This window comes from Pyrgilauda ruficollis, unplaced genomic scaffold (genome assembly GCF_017590135.1).
Source record: "Pyrgilauda ruficollis isolate IOZ18807 unplaced genomic scaffold, ASM1759013v1 scaffold24, whole genome shotgun sequence".
Lineage (NCBI taxonomy): Eukaryota > Metazoa > Chordata > Aves > Passeriformes > Passeridae > Pyrgilauda > Pyrgilauda ruficollis.
The window spans coordinates 4,057,090-4,083,539 of record NW_024523648.1 but is presented as its reverse complement, the minus strand read 5'-3'; the positions used below and the strand labels follow the sequence as shown (position 1 = coordinate 4,083,539).

Below are 26,450 nucleotides of genomic sequence, written 5' to 3'. Positions count from 1 at the left end.
TGCAGAGTGGGTGTGAGGATTCTGTTACTTTCCTCTCCCCACTCCTAGAAAAATAATTTGTGTTTTAGCCACATGAATAGTAAAGCCACATTCTGTGTGTATTCTGCAGTTTTATATCAGAGCTTGTATGTATATTTTGCATAACTGTGATGATAATGTTTTTCAGCACTGTATTATGTGCATTAGGCCCCAGTCAAAATAGTTGTTATATAGAGCACTATATCTGGAAGGGTGGCCAGGAGCTGGAGCCTCTGAGAATGAGAAGCATGAGGAGAAGGTATCAGAGTAGCTGAGGAGTCTTCTGAGAGATATAGGCTGGATGCATTCTCTGTGTGCTCTAGAAAAATGGCCGTGCTACTGTCTGACTTGAACTGATTGATGTAGAACTGATGATTGATTGAACTGATGATGATTGGGAGTGGTGTAAGTCACCTTGGCTGGTGTCAAGTTTGTCAGGTAACATTTCCCAGTCTGTGGTCACCACAGGTCTACGTTCTCTCCCCAGATTTGAGCAGGAGTTTTGAATGGACATAGTAACTCTTGGTTTGCTGAGTGACCCCTGTCTAACCGTGCCATTGGTAGCCAGTGACCGTAGTGAGGAAAGCTTCTGTACAAGCGTGTGCATCAACAGTCACTGAATATTCCTTTCTTGCCTGGGAGAGGCTGAAGTAAGAGTACAGGTGACTTCTTTCTTTCTTTCATACTTACATAGCAGTTCCTACAAGCAGTAAATCTCCCACTATGAAAACCTCATCTGAAATGCCTGATGGAGCTCACTTTTCTGTTTTACTTGACCCATTCTGAAACCACTGAGTCCCACAAATATGAATTCTCGAAGGGTGAACAAGTATGTGTATTAATGACACTTCTTTTTCTGCAGTTTCCATGTTGAATAATGTAGTAGTAAAGAGTGGTAATAAATAAAGCAGCTGTTTTTCTAGCTAGTGGTAAGGATTCTCTTTGATTTATCCTGTTAGCTCTCTGTTCACTTAATTCATTCCCCAGTGAGAACAGTTCATCTCCATGCCTAGGTTTTGCTCTGCTACCTGAAATAGCTGAGACACCATTTTGAGGGAAAATCCTCAGAGAGCGGCAAGAGATGGTGCAATAAAATTTTTGTTATGAGAATGAAAAAATAGTAAAAATATTCATTATTTAAAAATACAGTATTTTTCTCTTTGTCTAGCTTTCCCTCGACACACTCTGCAGGTGCAGTGACCTTGATCAGCTAAATCATTCAACTCCTTGATTTAATCCAAATACTTACTTCTACCAGGGGGTGTTTTCATCATTATCCATTTTATAGTTAGTGAGATGTCTGAAGGAAATTATAATCAATATATGGGAGATTAATTGATAGCTTTGACTGGTTTCCCAGTTAAGGATAAAGCCAGGCCCAAAGTAATTCTGAGAAATTTCTAAGATGCTCTAATTTATGCAGTTACCTAAAATTAAGTTCCACATATTAAAAACTATTATGGCAAGATATGATCAATTCACAGTGAATTTCTGTAACTGGAAAAGGCCTTTTGTTTTTCAGCAGCTGCTGCAAACACTAGGAGGGTTTTTTTTCCCAATGGATTTGCAATTTGGACATTAAAAATACAATTTGAGGCTTAAACTTGGTATACCAAATCTTAGCACAAAACTGACTTTTTCAGTTTCTTTCTGCTTTAGTATCTCCTGTGGAGGAAAAACCAATCGTTTGTGTTTTCTTAAATGTTACTGACTCAATTTCCATTAGAGAGAAAAAGTCATACTTAATCTAAGATCTGAAGTTCTGGGCTTCTAGTTTTTAACCTACACTTGCTAATACCTTTCTTGGTGTTGTATGCAATAAAAATGAGTACAGAGGGCTTGATTTACAGAGTGTATCAGTAACATTCTTAACATAGTAATACACTGAATTCATACATTGAATAAATCTTGGAAATTAATTGGGAAATATTTGTTTCTTTCTCAGAAATCAGAAAAGAATGAATTACTGAGATGAAAGGTGGAGATAATCTCTGCACAGCACAGGCAATTACAATCCAATTGATTTCTCACTGTGTTTTTTCTTGCATAAAAGCTGGAGCTCTCCATCAGGCATCAACAAAGCAAAATCAAAGCTGAGACCTTTTGGGACATTTAGGAAGCTATTGCACAAGCAGCAGTCTGAAATTAAAGCACACTAAAGCATACAAAATTATTTTAGAAGCTCCACACAGTCTTTGAATCTCTCATGAGCAAGGAGAATGGTGAGGAGCCTCACAGGGAAATCTTAATGAGAAATGAGATGTGTATTTCTTGTCCTTTTGCATTGAGGTTGAAGGGAGTGATTTGAGCTGCTGATCTGTTTCATGCCAGATATTGCACAACTTTAAAAGATGCTGAGAAAGCTAATAGAATGAGTATGGCCATTTATCCATAGCCAGATGATAAGATCTAGCCAAAAAAATAAGTGTTCTATGTCTTGCTAAATTGAAATAACTTGATATTACGAAATGCAGTAATTATACTTGCCAAGAAAGAAAGCAGATTCTCCCCACTCAGTAACTGGCCTGGTGGGTGAAGACCATCTCACAGGTGAGTGAGCAAATGCAGCTCAATACATCAGCATCCTTGAGCAGGAGTGCATTGGAGTCAGGCAGGGCAGAGACAGCCAGAACACTGCTGATTCACTGATTCTGCCTGCTGCACAGCTCAGAGTTCTGAAGACAAACAGTAAGAAGAATACAGATTTTGTTTGCATGTGGCAAGGAGCTGGATACGCCAGGTTACCTATCAGTTGAAATCTCATTTAGCAGATTCACCGTTCCCATTTTGGAATATTCTGGTGAAGTATTAATGTTCCAGGGGAAAAAAGCTATTGAATTTGAACCGTGAAATTGCCTTCATTTAGCACTTCCCTGAAATATTAAATTTCTGTTTCCTATGTTCCCAGGGGATTTATTCTGTATTCTTTCAAAAGGAAAAGATCTTCCTTCTGTAGATCTAATTATGATATTTTTTCACTTGTAGAAATTGGCAATATCTCCAGTGAATTTTTATGTAATTTAGGGAATAGGTGCATTTTTTCCTTTAATGGTACCAGAAAAATTCAATTAAATTTGTTTCCTGTTTAGAGCTGGCTCTGAATGCCCTGACAAAATCCCTCTACAGATATTCTCTTTTACTGCTACTGAAAAATTCCCATTCCATTAGAATGACCATTTTCTCCAGGCTCAGAAATACTTCTTTCAACCAAAAATATCCATGCCTGAAGCTCCAGTTGAGAGATAGAATAAGTGTCTGCTGACACATGTCACCAGTGCAACAGAATCAAAACTAGAAGAGAGCAGGTGCTATAGTGCAGAGCTATGCCTGGCAGTCGGAAAATAGAAAATTGCCAAAAACATGGCTGTCTAGATATGTGTTATAAAAAGAGATGAACTGCACATGAACTTCAGGACTTGTTTACAAAAACAAGCAGAGCTGCAGGGTACTACATGCCCTTCTCCTTAGTCACCTCAGAATCTGATAGGTGAGTAGGAGACTTCTAAAGGCATCAGTATCAGGGACGTAGTTGCCATTGGCTTACATTTCTGTCTCTGATTTAATGCCAGGGGAAGTGATATTCAAATCCAGCTTTTGCCATTACACATGCAGTTGCCTATGGGGAAAATTACGGTGGCTCTATTTAAAGTAAACATCTAAAGTATCTGCCACCGATTTCCAATGTAACCTTGGAGCAGTGACATGACATAACACTTAGCTGGCTCTGTTTCTCCTCTGAGGTATATCCTATTGCAGAAGCACACACCAGTAAGAGGAGACAGAGTTTGTATTCCCTTCTGCCTGTTTCCTGTTGTATATAGCCACTCCCAAGGTATATATACCAGGATTATCAAGGTGTACATCATTCAGGAATCTTAATGGTGAGGTTGGGTGGATTGCAGTGGTGTCAGTCCTCTTCTTCCTTCTTGTCAATAGCTTTTGTGGCCGTGGCAGAATGGGTGTGCTATAACCAAGCTGTTGCAGCCAAAGATGCCCTGAAGTAGTCTTCAGTAGATTTTATTAGCCACTGCCTTGAGTATATGATCAGATTATAACTCATGCTAAAACTCATGCTGCTTTGTCTCCAGTCTTGCATGATGAAGAGAAATTTAGCGGTCTTGCTTAAAATGCCTTTGCACCTTTTTTTTTTTTCTTGAGGTTCTGACTTTTGACCCAAGCAGTGCTGGTACCAGACATGGACAAAATATATTTTTCCTGTGGAAGCAATATGTTGGATGTAATAAGCCTACAGTAGTCTTCCTGTGTATTTCATCTGTGCCAGATACCAAGAAGCTACATTTGCTGCTTTGTCTACTGATGCTGGAGGAGGGGCAGTCTCTATTGAATAATTTCTTATCCTCAAAAGCAGAATTCTCTACTGCTACACTTAAGGGTATATAGAACAATGACACCATGTTTTTACAACTCACTTCATGTTTTCTTTATCTCACCTTTTCCATATAAGGATGAATTTAATGTGTTCCTTTGACCTATGGGGTGTGTCCAGTGCTTATCTCCCAGTGAGCCCCTGAGTCTCACACATTTCTAATTCCTCACACTGACAGAAATGTAGGCGTTTTCCTGACTGAGAACTCAAGCCTGGGATTTAGCCCATTGTTTTATTTATTTTTACTAGTTTTACTTCAAAGAGTCCACGTAGCAAGACAAGAGGCATCGAGTTAGCAATATTAAAGACACAAGAATGATAGCCCCTGTTGATGGATAAGAGTAAAAAAACATGTCTGAAGAGTCTGCCTACATGTGCAGTAGTGCAGCTGTGCTGGCTTCAGGGAGGAGGCAGTGCGCTGATGCCTGGCCTCCAGCTGTGGGCTCAGTTCTGCCCCCAAGCACTCCGGCTTCTCTCCCAGCCATGTCAGCTGGCCCTTGAGACCTAACCTCACAAAAGAAAGTCATACTGTTTCTTTAGATTTAAATACTCAGAGTTTAGAGTCTGGGGATTTTCTTCAGGAACGTTCAGTTGTGTACTTGGGGCACATTTGTTCAATTTTTAGATAATCTTTACAATTTTCACAAATAGCCCAAGTCCCATTATTTAAGTTACATGGGAGCAGAATAAGCACCCAATTAATGTATTTGCTGAGACTTACAGCTAGACCATATAAGGAGAAAAAATGTGTTTTCCCTGTAACCGGGTTTGGTATTTACTATAAAATGCACCCAGAGTTCAAATCTTTATACTGGATTGTATAATGGATTTTGTCAGGTAAAAACTTACTGTTCTAATGAGGAGGGTGCTGACTAAGCAAAGGCTGTGTGAATCCTCATATCGTGCTCTTTTTCTCACTGATCCTCTTGTCATCAGCTGCACTGCCCATAGAAATATGTTCCTGCTTAGGGCATTCCAAGTCATCCATCTGACAGCAGGATTTGTCCAGTTTTATGCTGCCTCAGTGAAGTATTTTGTGGCCCTTCTCCAGGCACACATGGGGCAAAATGTTCCCTGAAAGGTAAATTTGCCACCTGTCTCAGCTGCTGTCTGCAGACACACCCAAGCACGAGTACCAGCAGGACAGTGTGTGCGAAGCTTTCCCCCAGGGTCTCTCTCGGGCTGCCAAAAAATGGGAGCAGTTTAACTCTCGGTGCAGCAGGAGAGTTACTGTGGTGGTCAGAGACCTGAGGAGCGAGCTGGGCTCCTCCTGCCTGCGGCTCAGCAGGGGGAGCAGCTGACTTTTGCTGCTCTGGCTTCAGGGTCTCCTGTGGACTTTCGCTTGCTGGATTGCTTTTGTCACGCTCCCTTCCCTCATCCCATGCCAACACTTGCTGTGGACACTCCTAGGGATTTATATCCAGCCCAAGGTGTTTTTGGACCTTCTTTACCAGCCTTGTGCCAGAGATGATTTTCCCTGTTCAAGGGAGATTCTTCGTCCAATTTCAAGTGTTTTGCTTTGCTGAGATACAAAGTGAATTAACAGACTGTGGAATCTGATCCAGAAACATTATAAAGTATCAGGAATATTTGGGTATATCCCAAAGAAACCGTTACTGCCATTCCCAGAATGCAAGACAGTCAAGACAGTAGGATTACACAGTGCCCAATAATTCTGCATTTCATAACTGAGAGCATATTTAGAGTACAGAAGGGGATTTTAGGGAGGAGTGGTCTGCTTTTAGCTCTTTAAGATAGCTGTTAACCAACAAAATCACTGCTTTAAACAAAACTCCTTTTACAAAGCAGTTAAGCAGGATCAAGTTGCAAAGCTCAAAATGATCATACTAAAAAATATAACCCTGAAAACTGGGTCTGAAGACAGCAAAAAAATCTTCCTTTACAGCATAGACAACAATAAAAGAAACCTAAAATTGCCTATTGTCACAGCTTTGATATTAACACTAGCTGCTTCGGCAAGCTTTAAAGACTGGACTGAACTATAAAACCTAAAAATGTCCCGGACTTGGAGTTGTTTACACAAAATATGAGGAGATATAAAGTTACAAAGCTGGGGGTTGGAAGAGATGGCTTTAAAACCATCCTCCGTGCACTGACGTCACGTGGAAGCCAGCTGCGGGGATGATGCTGAACGGAACTGTTTTCCAGTTTGCAAAAGTTGAGCATTTATTCAAAGAGACTTGCAAATGCTGCCCCAGTTGAAAGGTTGTGTCTTGCTTAGCTTTCTTACTTCTTTTAAAGATCAAGATTCACAGAACAGGATCCCTGCTAGCTGTGTGTTTCATTGCTTTCTCTGCTGCCTGGAAATGGACTGAAAAACTCCTAAAGGATTTCTTATTCCATGAAAGGTATGGTTGCAGTTTATTTTAAATCAATGTTTTTGAACAGTTAAGATTAAAAAAGAAGGCAAATTTCTGATGTGGCAAACAGTTATTTAAATATCCTTTTTAATGTTATCTATATGTAATGTGAAGTTCATATGTGTTATATATGGTCTTTATTCTTAAAGTTCAGTTAGTTTTTTCAGTGCAGGCAGAGATATATTAACAGAACAGAGATGACAGCATATGCACTTGAATCCTTTCTTTCTTTCTTTCTTTCTTTCTTTCTTTCTTTCTTTCTTTCTTTCTTTCTTTCTTTCTTTCTCTTTCCTTGCTTTTTTCTTTTTCCCTTTTCTTTTTCCCTTTTCTTTTTTCTTTCTCTTTTTTTTCACTTTCTCATTTCTTCCTGTTTTCTTTCCCTTCTCTCACTCAGCTGTACTTTCTTTTAATGTATAAAGTGCATGTTATTGTGACACATGGCACACATTTATAATTGAGCAAATACATATGTTTACAATTTTCTTAGTCATCCAAAATACAGCACTTATTTGGAAATATAATTTGATTGCATTTTCTTCTGTAAAAAAAAAGGGTAGATTTGTGTATCTGAATGATTATGCACATCCAATCTGATTAAACTCTGGTGAGAAATAATTTCTCAGCTGATGTCAAGCTGATTATTTTCAGAAGTTGCTAGAGGTTGTTTGCAAAGTGTCTTGCATTTTTAATATCTGGCTAGAAAGGGTAAGATATGGGGGAATAATGACTAACATCAAATAGTGGCTTAAAACATTTTTTTGCTTGAGAAGAGGAAGGGTTAAAGGAAAAGTTAAAGCATAATGCAGCTGATGCAGACAAAATTGATTATTTGCTTAATTTGATTGCTATAATGAGCTTCTGACCTTGTCTAGGACATGGAGAAATTGCCAATACTGCAAGAGCACAGATATTGTTCTGATCCGCAGAGCAAATGATAATGTGACATTTTGCATGCCTTGGGTTGCTTTAGCCATGTGAAATACCATGGGGAAATCTCAATGCACTATACACACAGAGGGTTTATTACCAGGACTGCACATTGTACTCCACCAAAATAACCCCAAACAAACTCAAAGAAAACACCAAGAAAAAGTGGGGGCAAAGAGAAGTAGAAATGGGAGTCAAAGTCTCTGAGGAACTGATCCACTGTACAATAGCAGCAAAGCTGTATAGTCATCCAGCTGCTAACATCAATAAACATGAGTTTTCTTCTCAGAATTTATGTCAAGAGGAAATCAGAGAAGCCTAAGAAACAATACAAGCCTTTTGTGAAACTTAGAGCTACAAGTGACCATCTGTAACTTCTGTAATTATCCTCTTTCGAGACTTGATTTCTTTCTGACTGTCTTGAGTCTTTTTTATAATCAGAGTTCCATATGAAACAATTTGAAAATTGTTAAGATGAATGCCAACACGGCAATAGTAGTTTCCAGCACTAAGGGAACACCAGAGGCCTTTTCAATGCTATATTCATGCTTGAAAGGAGTACATATTATATCTGTTCTTACGTGTGTAAAAACAAATAGGCTATGCAGTATTGACCTTTCTAGTAATATGTGGCTGAGTAAAGCATGGTCATTATTACTAATAGTGCACTAGCAAAATCACCATTTGTGCAAGTTGTTGACAGATTATGTCTGCCTGTCTTGTTCATGACTGTACTACATTTACACATGGGGGTTTTTAATTTTTTTTTCTGATGTGTATTTGTATAAGGATTATAGTGGAGCAGAGAGTTGACTTCTGTTTATTTCTCAGAGGTATTCTGAAAGGTTATAAAGACATAAATGTACAAAAAAAAAAATCAATGGCAGTGCTAAAAACTGCAACCTTTGAATTGGCAAGGTGAGAAAGTACTGCAATATTCCTAAAGTTCATTAGCAATAGATGTTTAGATTGCAATGGATCTTAAGTGTTACAGAATTTTTTTGCAAGTTGTTTTTGGTCAGTGCTTACTGGAGTCTGGCACAAAGCTGAAACACTGGCCTGGAGAGGTGCAGTCTCTGCAGCCTGGCTGCATTCCCTAAGAGGCCGTGAGCAAACCAGTACTTGGCTTCTTTTTTGATGAGAATTCTGTGCTGTCTTTCAGCAGCTCCTAGTTTCAAGGTGTTTTATGGTTTTATGGAGTTGCTCTGTCTGTTTTTAGGCAGGGGAAAGAAGAAGGGTTTGAAATCTGTTTGTAGGTAGTTGAGGGACAGATTGTCATTTCAGAGCTCCAAGGCAGGCACTTGGGGTAAACTGTACTGCAAGCCCTGAGTTAGGGCTGGGTCTGTGGTGGCTTGGGAGATCCTGTGGGAGGACTTCTATGACCCAAAGACCTAAGTAACCTGTTGGGTTTCATCTGAGCTCTTCTGCTTACTTGTACATGAAAGAAGCTGACTCTTAAGTTTGACATTGTCTTCCCAGTCAGCTGAAATAAAGCAGACACAGTAAATGGTGATTACATGGTAACCACAGCTAAATCAACAAGACGTGCTGGTAACATAAGGGTTGGGGAAGAACTTTGCTCAGGAATGAATTTTTACTATATCATAGAAAATGTGGACAGTAAAATCATCAGTTCCTATGAGTTGACAATCATTGATCATCAGTCAGGCAAATGAACAAATTGCAGAAACATAAACTGGGCTTACTCCTAGGTGACTCTCTGATAATTCAATTGCCTACCTATTTGATTTCTGCCAGGAGCAGAAAGCAATGCAAAGGCATTTTATTACTAGAACTAGATTCCATGACCACCTATGTAGCACAACAACTGGCTTTGAGAGCTGAAGTTAACAAACTCAAGCACCAATGCCTCTGTACCAGGCATTATATCACAGGAGCCATCATAGTGGAATGAATGAGTGTTATTTCAGACTTGCTGGCTTAGTAAATGTGCTGATGGTAATGGGGTTTCTAGTGTAAAGCCTAAGAAAGCAAGAAGAAGCAAGAGGATCACCAGGCCCATAAGATTTGTAACTGCTTTGCTCCAGTCACATAAGCAGATCTAAAATATTTCCCTTAAAACTTGCCAGTTTAGTGGTTCAATTAATATTTTTTCATTTGCAAACACTAAGATGCTAAAGACTTCTAAAGGGGAAGAAGAAAGTGAAGCACTAATTAGTCACATATTCTAAGAAAGGTTTTGAACTAGACTGGAGTTAGTGCTGTTGAAAAATATTTTCTCGTTTTCCCTATGCTGATCCTGAAACTAACATTTATAGACCTAGATCTGTAAATCCAAAATTCTTGAACCCTTTTTGGTGACCTTCTGTCCCTTCTATATAAACAATTTCTACTGTTTATGTGTTTGTACCTGTTATTAACTTTCCTGTCCTGTCTTTCTTCATGAATTCCAGAGCATTCATGTAGCCACGGGAATTCCCTGAGTGTATCAAGTTTGCAGTCCTCAATTGCCAAAAGAATGTACCAGTCCTTGTCGTGCTCCTTGCATGCATGCAGGGAGTGCGTGAGCAAACATGATACTTTTACAGTTGTCTTTTGAACAAATATAAAAATAGCTTTCACCCCCAAGGGCAGATAGTGCAGGATCCCAAGGTCCTGAAGTGCCATTCAATATTGTACAGACCCAAGTTCATTGAAAACACATTTATAGTGAAGAGGAACAGCAAAGATACAAAGTGATCATGGTACAAAGCCTGCTGTGGCAGATGTTACTGAATGCTGTGATGCTGAATGTGTTCCACCTGCCCTCTCCAGACTGGGCATCTCTACCTTTGGGTTTATGTTCTATAATGCTTAGTTCATCCATATTTGAGTCACACTCTAGACAAATATGAATAATACTGTCTCCTGCAAGCTCATTTCAGTTATTAATTTTGGGAATTTTCTTGATTATCTTTGTTCCCTGAAAGCTAAAATAAAATATAAGTAAGACTTATTCTCTTAAACTTCCAGGAAACATTCACGGAAGAAAGAAAAAAAGGAGAGCTGTCTTTGCTGTTGTGCAGACTTTAGCCATGGACCTGCGTGGACAACTGGAGAATACGGAGAGGAGCTGGAATAAAGAAAAAATGGAATTGCTGGAGAGATTTGACAACGAAAGGAAAGAATGGGAATGTCAATGGAAGGTCATGCAGAAGAAAATAGAAGAGGTACTTTTAAACAAAAATCTGAAAACTACCATTTTCACTGGAGTGAAGTGACATTGAGTCACTTCAAATTTTTTTCTATGTTTTATCCTAATTCTTATGTGTCACTGGAAGTTTCTAACAGCTGATGGAAGGATGAAAATCCTGGGATTAAGCAGTATTTGCAATTGCACATTTAATAGTCATGAATACAAGGTAGGAGGTGAATGTGGCTTTGTGAGCTCTGAGATTATTGGCTGTATGTACTGCTGACAATTCAGTCATGGGCATGAGCCATGTTGCCTATATTACACATGCTTTTTTCAAGTAAATACTGAACAATATGGGGTTTAGAAAGTGCATATTTTGTAACAAAAAAATTAGGTATCATAATTCTCTAGCAAAGAGGCTTAGATGGCACAGGTCTGCCAGGGCAAATGGTAATATTAAAAGTAATATATATGAGAAATGCTGCATGACACAGAATTATTCAGGCTAGAACTTGTTCCTTTTATGGATGACTCTTGGGAGAGAAAACAGGTACAGTAAATAGCATGAAAGTTCTGAAACCACTTGTGTTTACACATACTAGCAAACAGACCCTGCTATTTGCAGTGCATCTCCTTCCAGAAATAGTCACAGCAATTATTTATTATTCTTTTATCCTCAAATTGTCCCTGCAGCCAAACCCTCTGACACTCTCTAATGCATTAACTGAGTCTGCTTGGCAGCCTGTAGAGGCAAGTTTTTTCACTAGTGAGCTTTCCACATTTTTCATCTAATATACATATGGAGTAGTTTCACTTGCTCTCTGCCAGCACTGTCGTGTGGCTGAGCAGCCCAGGAATGTATGGCAGAGACTTCTCACATGAAACTGAGAAGGAAAATGGTCAGGGCCAAAGGAATGGCAGCCATACACTGCCCATTAAACCAGCCTGCAGCAGACCTCCATAATGTCAACTCTCTTATATTTTACCCACAATTCTTGCAGACTTTGGTATGATAGTCTTTGCCACATTTTGTCTTTTGTATTAGGACTTTTCTGTGCAGTCTTCCCTAATTTCACTGCCAAGCTGAGAATGCTTCAAAAGTTAGTAATGTGATCTGTATATGTAGTTAAATTTAATTTTCTTAGGTATAAGAGCTGATTTGGAATAAAAAGGTATTCTGGCTATTAGCAGACCTGACAATGTCAGCAAGGACTGTTTTCATCATGTGCTTTATTAGCACAGAGATTAGGAAAGCATGACAGAGACAGAAAAAGAGATAAAGAATGGAATGGGGCTAAGGGGAAGAGAATGAAGCAATTTGCTGGCTACTGCAGGACCAAACAAAACTACAGATTATACCTCAAGGTTATTGGAATCCTAAGGTCCCCTCTTAAGCTGTGACTATAGCTGCTGCTGATTTCAGATGCCTGACATGTCTTCTCCACAAGCCACATGTCTGGAGAAAAGGGGAGATAGATACCTTTTAAATGCCATTATCTGTAGAAGGATTTCTCAATAAAACTTGTGCTTACTTATCAGCTTGTATTTTAATCTGACAGTTTTCTCTAGCCCACCAAACCTAACTTAATTCCTCCAGAAAGACTTGTGGGGTTTAGGAGATATTATGGGGTGGTAGCTTTCCTTCTTACAGGTATACTGAATCCATATGAGGCTCTTATTTCTTGGAAATGGCAAAGTTCAGCTCTCAGTTTCCATGAGCAGCTGGGCTTTGGGAGTGAAATCTGAAAACCCAGGATGAGGTCAAGTGTTAAGTCTCTGAACGTGAGAATACTTCTAATCCACAGCACTACCCATGAAATGGCCACATGTTCTGCATGTTGTTATTCTTTTCCACTGTCCTTCCAAAAGCTGTTGTGATGGCCTTGTGCACTGTGAGAGGGCAGGCAGATGGCTGTTCAGAGGTGCCTGTGTGCTTTCTTCGCGAGAGCAAGTTAAGAATGAATGTTTATACAGAGCTGTTGGATTCTTGGCACTGGAAATTATACTGTAAGCAGAACAGATATTTATGATGTTGCCATTTTTTCTAATTTATAATTTACCGCAGTTCCTAGTTTGAATTTGCTGGGTGACAAGAATTAACACCATTTACTAATGAAGCCACTGGAACTCAGCAGATAGCATGAAAGAAGAAGGTAACAGCACATTGCCAAATAATACCATTCTTCAATACTGATTTATCACTCCAGTCATAGGGAAGAATTCCACTTGTCTGAGAACTGAAAGAGTGTGCTCTAGTGCAGATGGCACTGTATTTTATGAGAATTCACTTCCTCTCCTTCAAATAATATGTTTTAATAGGCTGTAACATAGCCAGAACACTCTCTCTCTGTCACATTCCCCTACATTCCCTATCCATCACATAACAGTTATGTCCACCACAGAGTGTGCTGATATTACTTGGAAAACTACCATGCATCTTTTGGCCCAAGGCAGGGCCAGTTATCTCGTGAGCTCTCTTCCAATCCCAACCATGGGTGGGAGCCATACATTAAAATTGTGGCAGAGAGTTTGAGAATGGTATCAGCCTTATCCTGTGGCAATCCTGGTGTTTGAGTTGTCACACTAGGTGACTCAGCTCTTTCCTACTAACACATCTAGAATCTTTCTAATCAGTGCTGCTGAGTCATGCATCATTCAAAACAGAAGATAAATATGTGGGCTTTGCCATAAAGCTCATTACAATACCATGATTTAATAGAAGGTTCTATTGTCTTTTCAGCTTTACCAGGAGGTAAAACTTAGAAGGGAGAGCAATATGACTGTCCATGATAGCAAGGCCATTCAGAGCAAGCTGCAGCTGTCCATGCATTCCCCTACCTTGCAAGAGACTGACACAGCGAAGCTGCACCATCAACACAATGTGGCAAACGACAGAATGGAGAAAGGGAGTCTGCTTGGTATAACAGGACACGAATGGAAGGAGCCCAGAGACACCAGCAGAAACAATATTCTGTTAGTGGACAATCTGGCCTTTGAGAACCACAAAAAACCTGAAGACAGCCTCACCATTAAAACTTCGGAGCAGAATACCAAGAATTATATAGGTGATCTCAATGTAGTAAGTAAAGTATGAGCATGTTTCAGTTGCAAGGGGGAGGAAAACACTGAGGACTTTGGCCTGCCAGGTTAAGCTAAAGAACTGATCTCCCTGATTTTAGCTTTCCACAAGTCACTGTCTCTACTTGCTCCTAGGTTTGCTATCAATGAGTGTCTTCTCACTGTTTGAATGTGTTAACAGCATGCTCTTTACCTGTCTTCATAAGATGGGGGCATTTTTGTATCTTTTCTCGTACTACCTCCCTCTGCTGTGAATCTTAAAGGCAAATGACCACAAGTTTCAAATTAATTTTGGAGATATAATTTTAAATGTATATATTAAAGGCCTATTTTTGTATTTATAAAGGCTCTTAAAGAACTTGCCAGAGTCAGTGAAGAATTATGCAGCTACCAAGAGGAAATTCGAAAGAAGTCAAATCACAGAAGGTAAAAACATCTTTGGACTTCTTATGTTAGAGGAAGGAAATGAATAATTCTCCTTATGCTTTTCGCTTTGAAGGCAGGTTTGCTGTTGGGTTTATTAGTTGGGCAGTTCCTGCCCTCCTAGCGTTTCAGTGTTCTGCATAAAATATTCAAATGAAATAGGTTGAAATATGATACAAAGGCAGGTTTTACCAGCAAAATGGATTTTATATACAGAACATACAAATTCAGATTAGTGTTTATATGAGATAAAATTGTATTTGTTTTTGATGGCTGTACAGAGGATTGGGAAAGTAAACAGATATTTCTGTCTACTCTGGCCCCATTGCCATGTAGTTTTATACATTACTATATGGGTTTGTCAGGCTGGGAATTTCTTACTTAAAGCCCACATCTAGTCTTAAGGGACACATGGGGGTTGTGTCAGGAGCTGATGATCCAAGACCAGAAAGAAAGCAAGAGAGGGAAGAACCACCATACCTTTGTACTAATGGAAAGATGGCAAGTCAGACCCTGAAAGTATGGCAAATGAACATTCCATCATCTGTTAAAAATTCAATGTTCATTGTCTTCTCTAGCAAGCTACACACCAGACTGCCTCTTGAGTTTGCAGAAATGCTCAGGTAAAACTGAACCTTCTCAGATGCTCCCAAAGGTCAGAGGATTTCTCAGACTCCACCATGTGATCAGTTAAAAGTCTGTCACTAATTCATTATTTTAGCTGGGCTACTCTTTGTATCTTTAGAGCAAAGGGATTCATAGCTGATGCATAACTTTTATAGATGCTTTTTTATCATATATCAAAAGGCAGATCTCATGTGTAAGGTTATGAACCTAAATGAGGGATACACTGTGTCCTACAGCTTTCTTCATTTAGTTCATAGTCAGGTAGACTCGTACAAGTCATTAAAACAAGATCCTACTGTACTTACTGTAGCAGAGATAAGAAGAGTCATCATCTAAAAAACTCAGAAGAAGAATTTTAGTGGCAAAGGAAAGGAATGCAAATTTCTTTTGTTGACCTTTCCTCAAAATTTTTGTGTGTGTTTCCGTTGTTGTGGGTACATCAGCTGCAGCAAAACTGCTCCCAAACCTTTTTAAGTAGCCAGTGTTAAAACACCTGCTCCTGGGGAGAATTAATCCATGCTGAGATCCTCTGTAATGTTCCTTATTGCTCATCCCTAAAACACCTCTTCTGTTATTTCCAGAATGAAGTCACTTCCTTTCCTGGGGGAATTTGAGGAAACCCAAAACACAGTTATTCTGCCTGAGATGAACCATGTGTCCAGCAATGAATCACAAACTTCAGTTGCTTTTGAAACAGAGGAACATAATAATAGGAAGAATCTGATGAGCTCCACCAAGGCTTTGAAGGACATTTCTTATGGTAGTCTTACTGGTGGCATAGGAACAGATTTCAGTCCCTGGCAAAAGAAAGAAGCTCCACCAGTTCCTCCACGGAGCACTTCTCGGCACCTAACTAACTCACTTTCTGCAGTCATACAGCTTTCAGAAGCACCCATAAGAGATCCGGACATCAAAAGCAATTGCAAGGCTCAGGGTTGTTGGAATGGGGGGAAACTGAGGAATCCTTCACCTGTAAACAAAAATAAATCTGCAGTAGCCTCTGCAAATGAAGGGCAGGCTGTGAAAGTCCCTGTAATGGTAACTGCTGCAATACCTGTAACCAAAAATGAGTGCAATGTTCCAACAAATTTCTGCCACAACACATGGGCATATGATATGGGCAAGCTTGGAAAAGACAACAAAAATGAGCCTTCCCCACTGTCAGCCCAAAAGAGTTGTTCAGATGGAAATATGGCCCAAAGCAACAAGATGCATCAGAAACAAAACACCAAGTCTCACAGCAGCCCTTTTTACAGTAATGACTTTTATGCCCCTGCTACCTCGCACAATGATCTTTTGGAAGACACCAGGCATCCTTTGGGAAAGACCCAAAGGAATGAAACGCTAGCAGCAAAGATTGATGAGTTTAATCGGACTGTATTTCACACAGATAAACGTAACAATGCTCTGCAGGAAAATCAGGTGCCTCCAACAGCATCAGAAGATCACAAGCCCTGTGTGACTCTGTGTGACTCTGCTACTAGCAGGGCAGAAACTGTGAATACATCTTGTGCTTCAAATCCCAAGCTGTCTGCAACAAAGGAGCAAGAAACTAACAACCCCAGCAAAGCTGTCAGGACAGCAGGGCAACAAAAACACATGAATGGACTTCCAAATACTAGTGGTTACAGGCACATGCTTCACGAGCATGACTGGAGACCAAGTAATTTATCCGGCCGCCCGCGTTCAGCTGACTCAAGGTCCAACTATGGTGTTGTTGAAAAGCTTTTGAAAACCTATGAAAAATCAACTGCGACTTCTCCGTGTAATGCAAAATGCTGCAAAGATAAGAGGACACAGGCAAATTCTGAATTCACCAATGGGGGTTGCGAGACACTGAGTCAGTATTTAGAAATGCTCCAGATTGAGCAAGAAAAACAAGAATTTCCAAGGAATTCAGCCAGGCATATTGGGCAGCAACTCAAGCAAGGAAAAGAGAGACAGAAGTTACCAGAGGTAAAGTTCATAAGAATGACAAAAGCAAAACAATTCCATTTCATAACAATCCTCAGACTTTAAAATGGGGCAGACTAACATTATATTGTAACTAATTATGTAAAAATAGATACTTTAGGCCAGGATCTGGATGAATCAAGAGCATTTCCTCTGCAGATTAAGAGTTGTGGGAGGGCAGGAGCATGTAAGTACGAATGAGCAGTGAAGACTTGCCAGATTCTTATCCCTGCTGGTGTTCTGCAAAACTATTTTTTTTACTACAGTGCAGTTATACTAAGATTGAGCTAGTGAGAGCTTCAACCAGGTTTTAACACCCTCTCTCCTTCCTTTAGCTGATGTGTTATGTCATGACTTCCCGTGGGGCTTAAGAAGACTTGGCCATGCCCCAAACCCTAGAGGTCTTAGATAACATTTTTCAGTATCCAGGGTGCTGCTTGGATCAGGATTACCTTGGAACTGCCTATGACAAAGAGTATTGTGACTCCATAAAGTTTCCAGTGATAAAGTAACCTTCTCTTACTCATGTCTCAGTTCCAGCTTCTCCTATATATTCAAGCATAGGCTCACAGAAACAGAAGAGCATGGCGTGAATAATTAATTTATATTTGGCTGAAGTTTATTTTCAGAAGTTTAGAAATACTGCCTTTGCCAACATTCTTTCTTAATGAAAAGACAAGCAGATGGTTTGGAAAACACTCTGTAAGTTGCAGGTTCTGTAAAAGTCCACAAAGAACACAAAGAGATATGCCTCTTGGAATCTCAATAAAGATAAGGCAGGTGTGTTTTGAGCTGGGAAACTTAAATGGGTTCAGGCTGTCAGCTGGTATGCCTTAAACTGGCACAAATTCACAGACTTCAGTGGAGCTATATAGATTTAAGCAGCTGAGAATCTGACCATGCAGATTTTCTTCTGCATGTCTTTCTGACAGCCTTGCTGTGATGCAATGTCTTGCTTAGCAGGCACATCTTTCCTTCAGCACAGAAATAAAAAAGCCATGAAGCTTCTGATTTCTTTTTCATCCAATAAACTTTTGAGAGGCAAACAAATTTTCATCAATTGAAATGGAGGAAAGGAATAATTATTTTTTCACAGGCTCACATTTTATATTGCCATTTCTGTCTGTAGAAACTAAGTGTAGAATACTGCCTGACCAGGAGTTACCATTTTATGTCCAGCAGAATTAATGTCTCAGAGATGTAAAGAACTACATGTGGCTTGAGGCACCAGGTTTATTTTCATTATTTCAAATTTACATCAATGTAGCTATGATCAAAATCTGTTGAGTTTCCTCTGCATCTCTATGGCTCGGCTGGTAGACATGACATTGTATTAACACATAACCATTCTGAATTAGTTACCAAGTTAAACAGCTTCACACTGAACTAATGGAAACAGAGTTTCCTGAAATAGGATCTATCAAAAAATACCTGAGAAGTATGTAGATCCTACTCCAGCAATATCAGATGGTATTCTGAGTACTACACTTGGAATATTTTACAGCATTCATTGACAAAAAAACTTACAGAAACTAAAAGATAAGAGGAAATGTCAATTTTGCCTTGCGCTATCATTTTATACGTTTCCTTGTGTCTGACACTTGTCTTCATGTATTTTAAACCACAACTGATGTGAGAATCCCTGTACATAGAAATAGCTGTTCTTTTGCATTCTGTGCATTGCTGCGCTCCTTTTAATAGCTTCCAGCCACCTGTTCTGAGGTCACCGCAAATGTCTTCCTGCATTCCCACTGCATTCCACAAAAGCTGTAACTTGTTAAAGCAAGGACTTGCCTTTGTGTTCTAGATATGCGTGCCAGTGAAATGTTCAAGTGAGAAGGGCTTCTCCCGTCCCGCTCGGCCAGCAAATCGACGCCTACCTTCCAGATGGGCATCCAGATCCCCTTCAGCACCGCCTGCTGTGAGAAGAGCAGTGTACAACTCTGTCTCCTTTCGGCCTCAGTAGTCTGAACCCAGAGCTGGGTTGGATGGTGTTGTGAAAGCTCTATGCCTCACTATAACTGTGTTTGGTATGTGTCGTAGCAACCAGTTCCACACTGTTGTGTTTTGTCCAAGAGTGACCCCCACCACATGCCGGACAAAGCATTCTGAATCTTAGGTCATCATCACCATGGTCTTCAGTGTTTTTATTGAGACGAAATAGAGATATCCCTGGTTTTCTCTGTTTTTTGGGTTTGTTTTTAAATAGTTCACAAGGAATTTCTTTTGAATGGCATCTTTCTCAATTTTTTGATCAATTTTGAGTTGAAACAATGTATAGTGCTGTATATTCTGACTTTTCTGCAAACAGCAGAATGTAAAGCTGTATGCATGATCATGTGTTTGTAGGTGCATGTGTTGGACTAGGAAGTATACTGGCCTGTATTTAGAAGAGACAAACTGTGCTAGTGTTGACATTGAAATTACAACCTATATGCCTACATATATATATATATATATATACTTTGTGTTTATTTTAAAAAGTTTGAAATATACAGTCCCGATGACATTTATATTTTGTATATCTTTTACATAGGTTCACAGGTGTAGTATTTAATGTAAAAAAACTAAATATGCATTTTTTGTGACTGATCGCAGTGATAATGCCTTGCACAATATGTATCTGAAGCAGACTAGCTTGACTGATTTGTCAGTCATGCTTCTTGGCATCCTTGTTCAATTTCCTAACCCTAATGCTAGGTCAAAATTCCCAAACATATTTTTTCCGAATTAAAATATTATATGATTTGTAATACATTAGCCTTTTTCAGCACCAGAGACATTTCTGAAATGTTCCAAACCCTTTACAAAGCTTAAATGTGCCATTATATGTATAGCATACTGTAAACACTTTGGTAGATTCAGCTACTCTAACATACAATTTATGAAGGGAAGAAAAGAGTTGTATATGCTCAATTCTGTAAAGCTTATTTTTCCTTCTAGCATTATACTTTGAGGTTTGGCAAAGTCAGATAACAATGGACTTGTTTACTTTCACTCAAGGCAGGAGAACAAGCATCGTTGCTCCCAGTGCTGCAGCCACACTCCTTTTTTACTCTTCTCCTAGACTAGAGTGCCTGAGCCACTTGCTAATTCCCTGCTCCTGGACTGACTCGTGGCAGTCAGTTATGAAGTTTACTTGCACTCTGACAACAAGCTGCATCTAGTAGGGAAATACTGCATCGAGATATGATCACAATGGTGCCCGAAATCCTGACACATGGCATTGCGACTCTGCTGTTGCTATCACTTGACTTGGTATTGTTTGCCGTCTGAATGACATGCACAGAGCCTGGCTTGTTCCTTCTCACAGAGTGAAAGAAGTATGGATGCTGCCCAGGCTCTGAACTTTCAGAAAGACAGTGTCCTTCATCCTGGAATTTTTGTACCTTTCGTTAGGCTGTTGCTGGATACACAGTGCAGTAATGATGACAAATGTTACCTTTAAACAACATGTCTAGGTCAGAAGGAGTAAAAAGGTACTTCTTCAACATCAGCCTGATCTTGTCTGGCAACTTTTCTTCTTCTGGAGAAACATAGTGTGTTCAAAGGAATTTCAAAAATCATCCCAGGATCCATTAATGTGCACATCTTCTTATGTGAATGTAAAAAGGATTTCAGAGAGAGTATAGGCTTTTGTCCTAGTGAATTGTATATGTGGCAGTATAGGGAAAATTTAATGTGCTTAATTTGGTAGTGATCTGTTGTTCTATTCCAGTCATGTTGAGAATTCACACTTTTTTTCTTCCTTTAAGGACCTTATTCTTCTTTCCTCTGCACAATTTTGATTTTGAAGAGAGAGAAAACAGGAGGCCCTGTGTTCTGAGCAATAGCCTGTGTGGTAGTATTGGTAACAGTTCAGGCTTGCAAATACTGCAGTGAGCAGGCATTAGAGCCATAAATCCCAATTTATCATGCCATTGTGGCTGTCTGCTTGGCCAAAAATACACTCAGAATAATTTGCTCTATCTAAACTTCTGGTCCTTTCTAGGTCTATCCCACAACACATGAAGACTTCAAGCAAATCAACAATTCATCAAAACTTACTCAGACATTATTGCAAAGTTATTGCTGGAATAGATACAAGGACAGAAAATCTTGAAGAAAATTCATACAGTTTAGATAGAGACAAAAAAATCTGTCTGCTCAAGTGAAAAATCAAGCGTTCTATAAATTTGACTGTTTGCCCTAATTTAGAAATTGCACTCCATTAGCTTCCTCAGCATTAGAAAAATTAGACATGATTCATGCTAAATTTGGAACATGGTTTAATATTCTATCTAACTGTGGAAATTAACAAACCAAAATACCTTGCAAATTGACCTTTTAAACGCCTAAGTAGCTGACCAGCTTTGCATGCCTAATGCTGAGGAAAGAGTAATGCGAGAGAATTGTAAAAAAATGTGGTTCTTAACTTCAGTCACTGTTGACTGCAAAAACACTTCTTTAAATTACTTTCATGGTGAAGTTAAGCACTTTTGTTCTGAGAAATTGTGATGCAGTTTTGTTTGAAGTATGTAACTCCAAAAGCATTTCCCTTGATTAGTCAGTGAAGGTGTTTCTTTAGTTCCCTTCAGTTTCTTTGGTTGCCTTTGACATAGACCACATTGTTGAATCACAGAGAAAGGATCAAATACCAACAACATTCCCTGATGTATGTAAGTTAAATGAACAGAAGGTTTTTGAAATAAACTAACAGGTCAAGGATGAGTCCATTTTGTCAAGATTTTCTGTGTCTGTCTAATTTTAGACATGGGTTCTGATGCCTAAAAGTACCAAAACTGGTGATTTTGGTCTGCAGACAGCTAGTTGGAAGGCCTAACTTTAGAAAATTGCCACTGTCACTGTTTAAATATCCTTTTCAACTGCACTTTTAACAGGGCCAGTTGACTGTGGTGATTTTTCTAGTTCCCATAACAGTGGTTATTGAACCACAGTAAAGGCTTTATTCACTTATTTGCTGTAGGGGGAAAAGCTTCTTTGGACTTTCAAGTTCCCCTCTGTTGTTTCTGACAAGGAAATCTACACATATACACATGCTTGTGCAAGAAACACAAAAGATCTAAGCATAACTTGATCTTCCTATTAATCTTAGTGTCACCAGTGGAAGTGGTGAGCTTTGTAAGCCTGTTTCTGAAATAGGTTTCAATAATTTTACTCCTCCATACCCTGTCTGAAGTCTTAATGCAGATATATGTTATTCTTACTTGCACTCTGAATTAGTCTCTCCTTATTGCATGTCTTAGTAACTCCCTGCAGACAGAGAGTCAGCTGCCCATTGAAATGGGGATGTCACTAGGAATCAGATGTCTGGCATATAGTTGGCAAAAAGCATCATTCTCCCTCATGCCAGGACATACAGCCATAATCTTACCAGACCTTTTTATGGAGGAGCATGGCAGGGTAGAAGCATACAGAGAAGAATCACTCAGATCTTACTTGCATATGTAACAGAGCAGGCCACCTGGAAGCTAGAAAATTGGCCTGATTCGGACCCTCTGCCGGAGGCAGAAGGAGTAGAGGACAATAATTCCCTTCAAAACCGCTATCATTCCTCAAACTCCACTGTTCCTCAAACTCCAAAGAGTACCCTTCCATTAGGTGATTTTTCTTTACTATGTAAAAGTGACAGACTCATGTATCTTTAAAATACTTTAAAATAAAATGTTGCTGAAGGAACGAACTTTATTTTCTAGCAACAACACAATTGTCCCTCACTATTACACACACTGTAAGGCTGTTATATGTAGGAAAGGATTGGCAATCAGTGTAATAGAATTTTCCAGAGCATTCAGAACACCAATTTATTTCTCCAGTTGTCTATTTAAAAAATTGGGGTTTTAAATAGGGATTTTGTATCCAAATGTCTTCAACAGCATTTTAGCAAAGATCTACAGTAATCCAGAAGGCAGGCCCAAGAACTTACACAATTCTCACCATGCTGCTACGCAAAGAATTTCTTCGGCTTTAAGATCTGTAATGTACAAGTCTAGCCATTTCATGCTGATATTCTCAGTAATGGTATTCTCATTTGTAATGGTGTCTTTAGTTGTGTACATGTCTTTACACTGGAAGGTGCTGTAAATGCACTAAATCAAAGCCCCTTGTTGCTTCTGGCCTTCCCACCTCTCTTTGATTCGCAGTGTGTACTTCTATGTGGTTTAGTGCTGTTGGTCTGTATGTATGTGCCATACCATAGGCCTTTCTATCTGTACTGCAGCAAAAATATGTTTTTTGGACAGGCTGTTCTAAAACGTGCTGATATTGCTATTGCCATTCACGAATACATTAGATCTTGATCTATTGTTTTGCATCACTGAAAATGCACTTTCTTCACTGTTAATGGCATACATTATACAGAATTTGAGCTTTTGCTTTTTGAAATGACTATTCATCTGCTTTTGCACTTTGGTTCTACCCCTCTCCCTCAGACCTCTTCTGTTGGCAAAGTTCTTGTATCAGTAGAGACGTGTTTCTGATGTGTCCAGTTGTTCCAGTTGCTGCGTGGCCATGGCAGCTCATACCTAAGGGTGCCTTGCTAACTGTGTTGCTCTAGAAAGAATTGTACTAGAATTTCCATGGATACGAGAGACTGAACCATCAACATGATCAAAGTGAATGTGTTGTTAATGCCTTTTCTCTAGTACCTCCTGTCAGCAATGTTTCTGTTAAAGGGTCTGGAATTTGTTTCCTCCTAATGGTGCATGTTTGTGTGTATGTATGGCCAAGATTCACTGAAAAATGACACTGTAGGGGAGTCCATACATGTTATATCTTAAAATCAGATTATCTAATGTGTGAGCCCAAAATATAGTGGTCTATCACATGAGATAATTTTTCCCTTTACTGTGGAGTAGATGCAATTCCAAAATGAACAGTGGGAAGAGAGCAGGCCCTGCACAGGTATGTCTAAGGTATGTCACACAAGTAAGCAAGCTTTGCTGGCTGATATTATTGGGTGAGTTAAAATCTCTTGACTAGTCAACTCATTAAAGCCAGGAGTTCTTTAATATTAGATCTCAGTGAATGCATAGACTTCTACTAACCTGCTAATGTATCGCAGGGAGTGTAATGCTGAGGAATCTGATTTTGATTGCCCCTCCACATGGAGGGAGGCCATTGGCTGTGGCAGATGTGCCTGCACTTCTGCCAGTGCCCCTCAAAATTCCCTAAATGCGTTTGCTGCAGCTAGAATAATTTCTAAATCATATTCATGGTAGGAAAGGACTGTCATTAAAGAAAATTGCAGTCATATGTGAACTCTGCAAACATGACACTGCCAGCTGGCATGGTGACACAGAAAATCATACTGAATTTTTCTTCTGTATCACAAGATATCTGCAGCAGGTCAGCTGTTCTGGTACCATATGTGATGTAGAGCTGCTTAAGATGTTGTTGGAAGAACACCACAGCCAGATATGTATGTACATATGGTGTGCTTGTTTCTTTGCAGAATCTTTCTAGTTTCCACGAAATTATTCTGATTGTTTTGGGAGTTTGGGATTTTTTTTTTCCAAATTCAGCTGAAGACACTTGACCTACCCATGCTGTTGCTGGTAAGTTTCATAGAAGTTCTTCTGAAGCCAAAATATCTACTCAGAGAGTAGCTGGCTACCAAAGGAGGTAAGACGGTGAGATGCAAGTTGAACAAGCCCGTTCACAAACTGGCTCATACACTCTTACATCTTTGTGTACACACACACACAAACACTTGCACACGCACGCACATCTTAGGAACTTTTCTTCCAGAAAGTCCCACAGTGTCCAGGGAAGCTGTTTTTTGCTGTAAGACACTTTACTGCATATATGAGCACCACAGTCAGATACATAGTACATACAGAAAAATGATGTCTAATATTGTATGTAAAGAGAATCCTCCCAAAGAGTGGTACTGAAATCTTTACATAAAAATAGCGTGTGACTTAATGGAATCCAGCAGTTTCTGAAAGCCCAATTTCATGTAAGCAAATGCAATCAAATCTTTTAATGAAAGAAATGTGCTTATGCATGTCCTCTTTTCCTTCAAAATATTATAAGCCTACCTTACAGCTCTGATCATGATTTTGCCTCTTGTACTGCAGGGGAAAAAAAGAAACAAAGGAACTGAAAATAGAGAAAATAAGAACAATTCTCAAGCTTAGGCACAGAAAAATGGCTGTACTGGTCTCCCTGTACATGGATGAGACTTTGTCAGTTTAAGATTAACAGTGTTTTCCATGCAAAGATCTTCCATTTCTCCTCTGCAGTTTTACTCCTTCCTTCCCTCTCTTTCCATCAGAAGGGGACCATTCGACCACCTTAGAAGAGAAATAGGCCTGGTAAAAATAGTTCTATGGAGGGTTCTTTTCACTTTCCAGCTTCTCTTCCACAGCCCTCCAGAGCTGCAAAGCACATGATGTTTCTACAGACCAGATGAGAGAAAACAGAAAGATGGCTTTAGTTATCTTTCTGCAGCAGGCACTGCATAAGCCAGTTTGGGGCTGAATAGCTTCATGTGTCCTTTTTTCTTCTGTAGTATGGAAAAAGCTTTTTCCTTTTCTGTGCAGGAGTCTGTATTCCTTTCAACCACCTTTTGGATGGATTTCTGCAATTTTGGTTCATTTTACAGCAAAATTTCACGGCAGTTGGGACAGAAAGTGAAGAATTCCTCATTTACTATTGGAAGTTGGCCAAAAGCTGAACTAGATGTACAAAGGGCCAAGACAAATTTAAAACTGTTTAAAAATCTCTTGCCAAAGTGATCTGCAGTCACCCCACCAAGGTTTTTAGAAGTGAACTGTCTCTTTAAGCTTGGCTCCAACTTCTTTCTCCTGTAGTGAGTGGAGAGTGGATGATGAAAGTAATTTGCAACATTCAGAAATGAAGATAACAGTGGTCTGATGATTTAAGTAGCATTATGCTGCTTGCAAAGCCTCCTATGAGTTATGTGTCAGATATTCTGTTTTTCCTAGAATGCCATTTAGTGCCAGCCTTCATGTATTTTGGCCTAGACTGCTGTCTCATAGGTTGTATACATTTAGGTATGTCTGGGAGACCGAGGCTCATGTAATGCTGGGGCCATCACCTCTGTCATCATTCAAGAAACATTTGAGGAAATCAGAGCTCACTAATTCCAAATGTCTGCTTTCCTTTTATGTCTCTATACACACAGGTATGTACACATCATGGATATATACACTGATCAATTTTTTTTTTGCCTCCTTCTTGTTTTTGCATGGTATGGAAACAAGAGTGGGGCCTGTACATAGTCTTATAGTCAGTCTTAGCTAAAATGGAACAATCAAGGGTGTTATGCTGGACTTGGGATCCCAACCAAAATCCCAATGAAAGGAAGTGTTGTGACATTTCAGGGTAGGAAGTTGAACCAAGTAATTTATCATTTCTTTCAGCTAAAGCAGTCCTAATCCTTTCTCGTGATATTTTGTTCAAATATTATAAGTTTGCATCTGTCTTTACAGGACTAGTGTGAATATATATATATTTATTTATTTATTTTTTTTTTTTTTCCCCCTACCTACAT

The 26,450-nt window shown here is 39.4% G+C and overlaps 1 protein-coding gene across 1 annotated transcript; it reads left to right on the top strand.

Annotated features, from left to right (window-relative positions):
* The first annotated feature begins 6,537 nt into the window (after positions 1 to 6,537).
* Positions 6,538 to 26,047, top strand: KIAA0408 (KIAA0408 ortholog). The gene is made up of 6 exons (XM_041469820.1): positions 6,538 to 6,774; positions 10,687 to 10,883; positions 13,590 to 13,928; positions 14,274 to 14,353; positions 15,559 to 16,933; positions 18,738 to 26,047. The coding sequence occupies exons 1-6, from the start codon at positions 6,768 to 6,770 to the stop codon at positions 18,894 to 18,896; spliced, it is 2,157 nt and encodes a 718-aa protein (XP_041325754.1). The 5' UTR covers positions 6,538 to 6,767; the 3' UTR covers positions 18,897 to 26,047.
* Positions 26,048 to 26,450: the final 403 nt, after the last annotated feature.

Coding starts and splice junctions, on each gene's coding strand:
- KIAA0408 (XM_041469820.1), top strand. Junction 10,884..13,589: donor TGCAGAAGAAAATAGAAGAG/GTACTTTTAAAC, acceptor TTGTCTTTTCAG/CTTTACCAGGAGGTAAAACT. Junction 14,354..15,558: donor AAGAAGTCAAATCACAGAAG/GTAAAAACATCT, acceptor TGTTATTTCCAG/AATGAAGTCACTTCCTTTCC.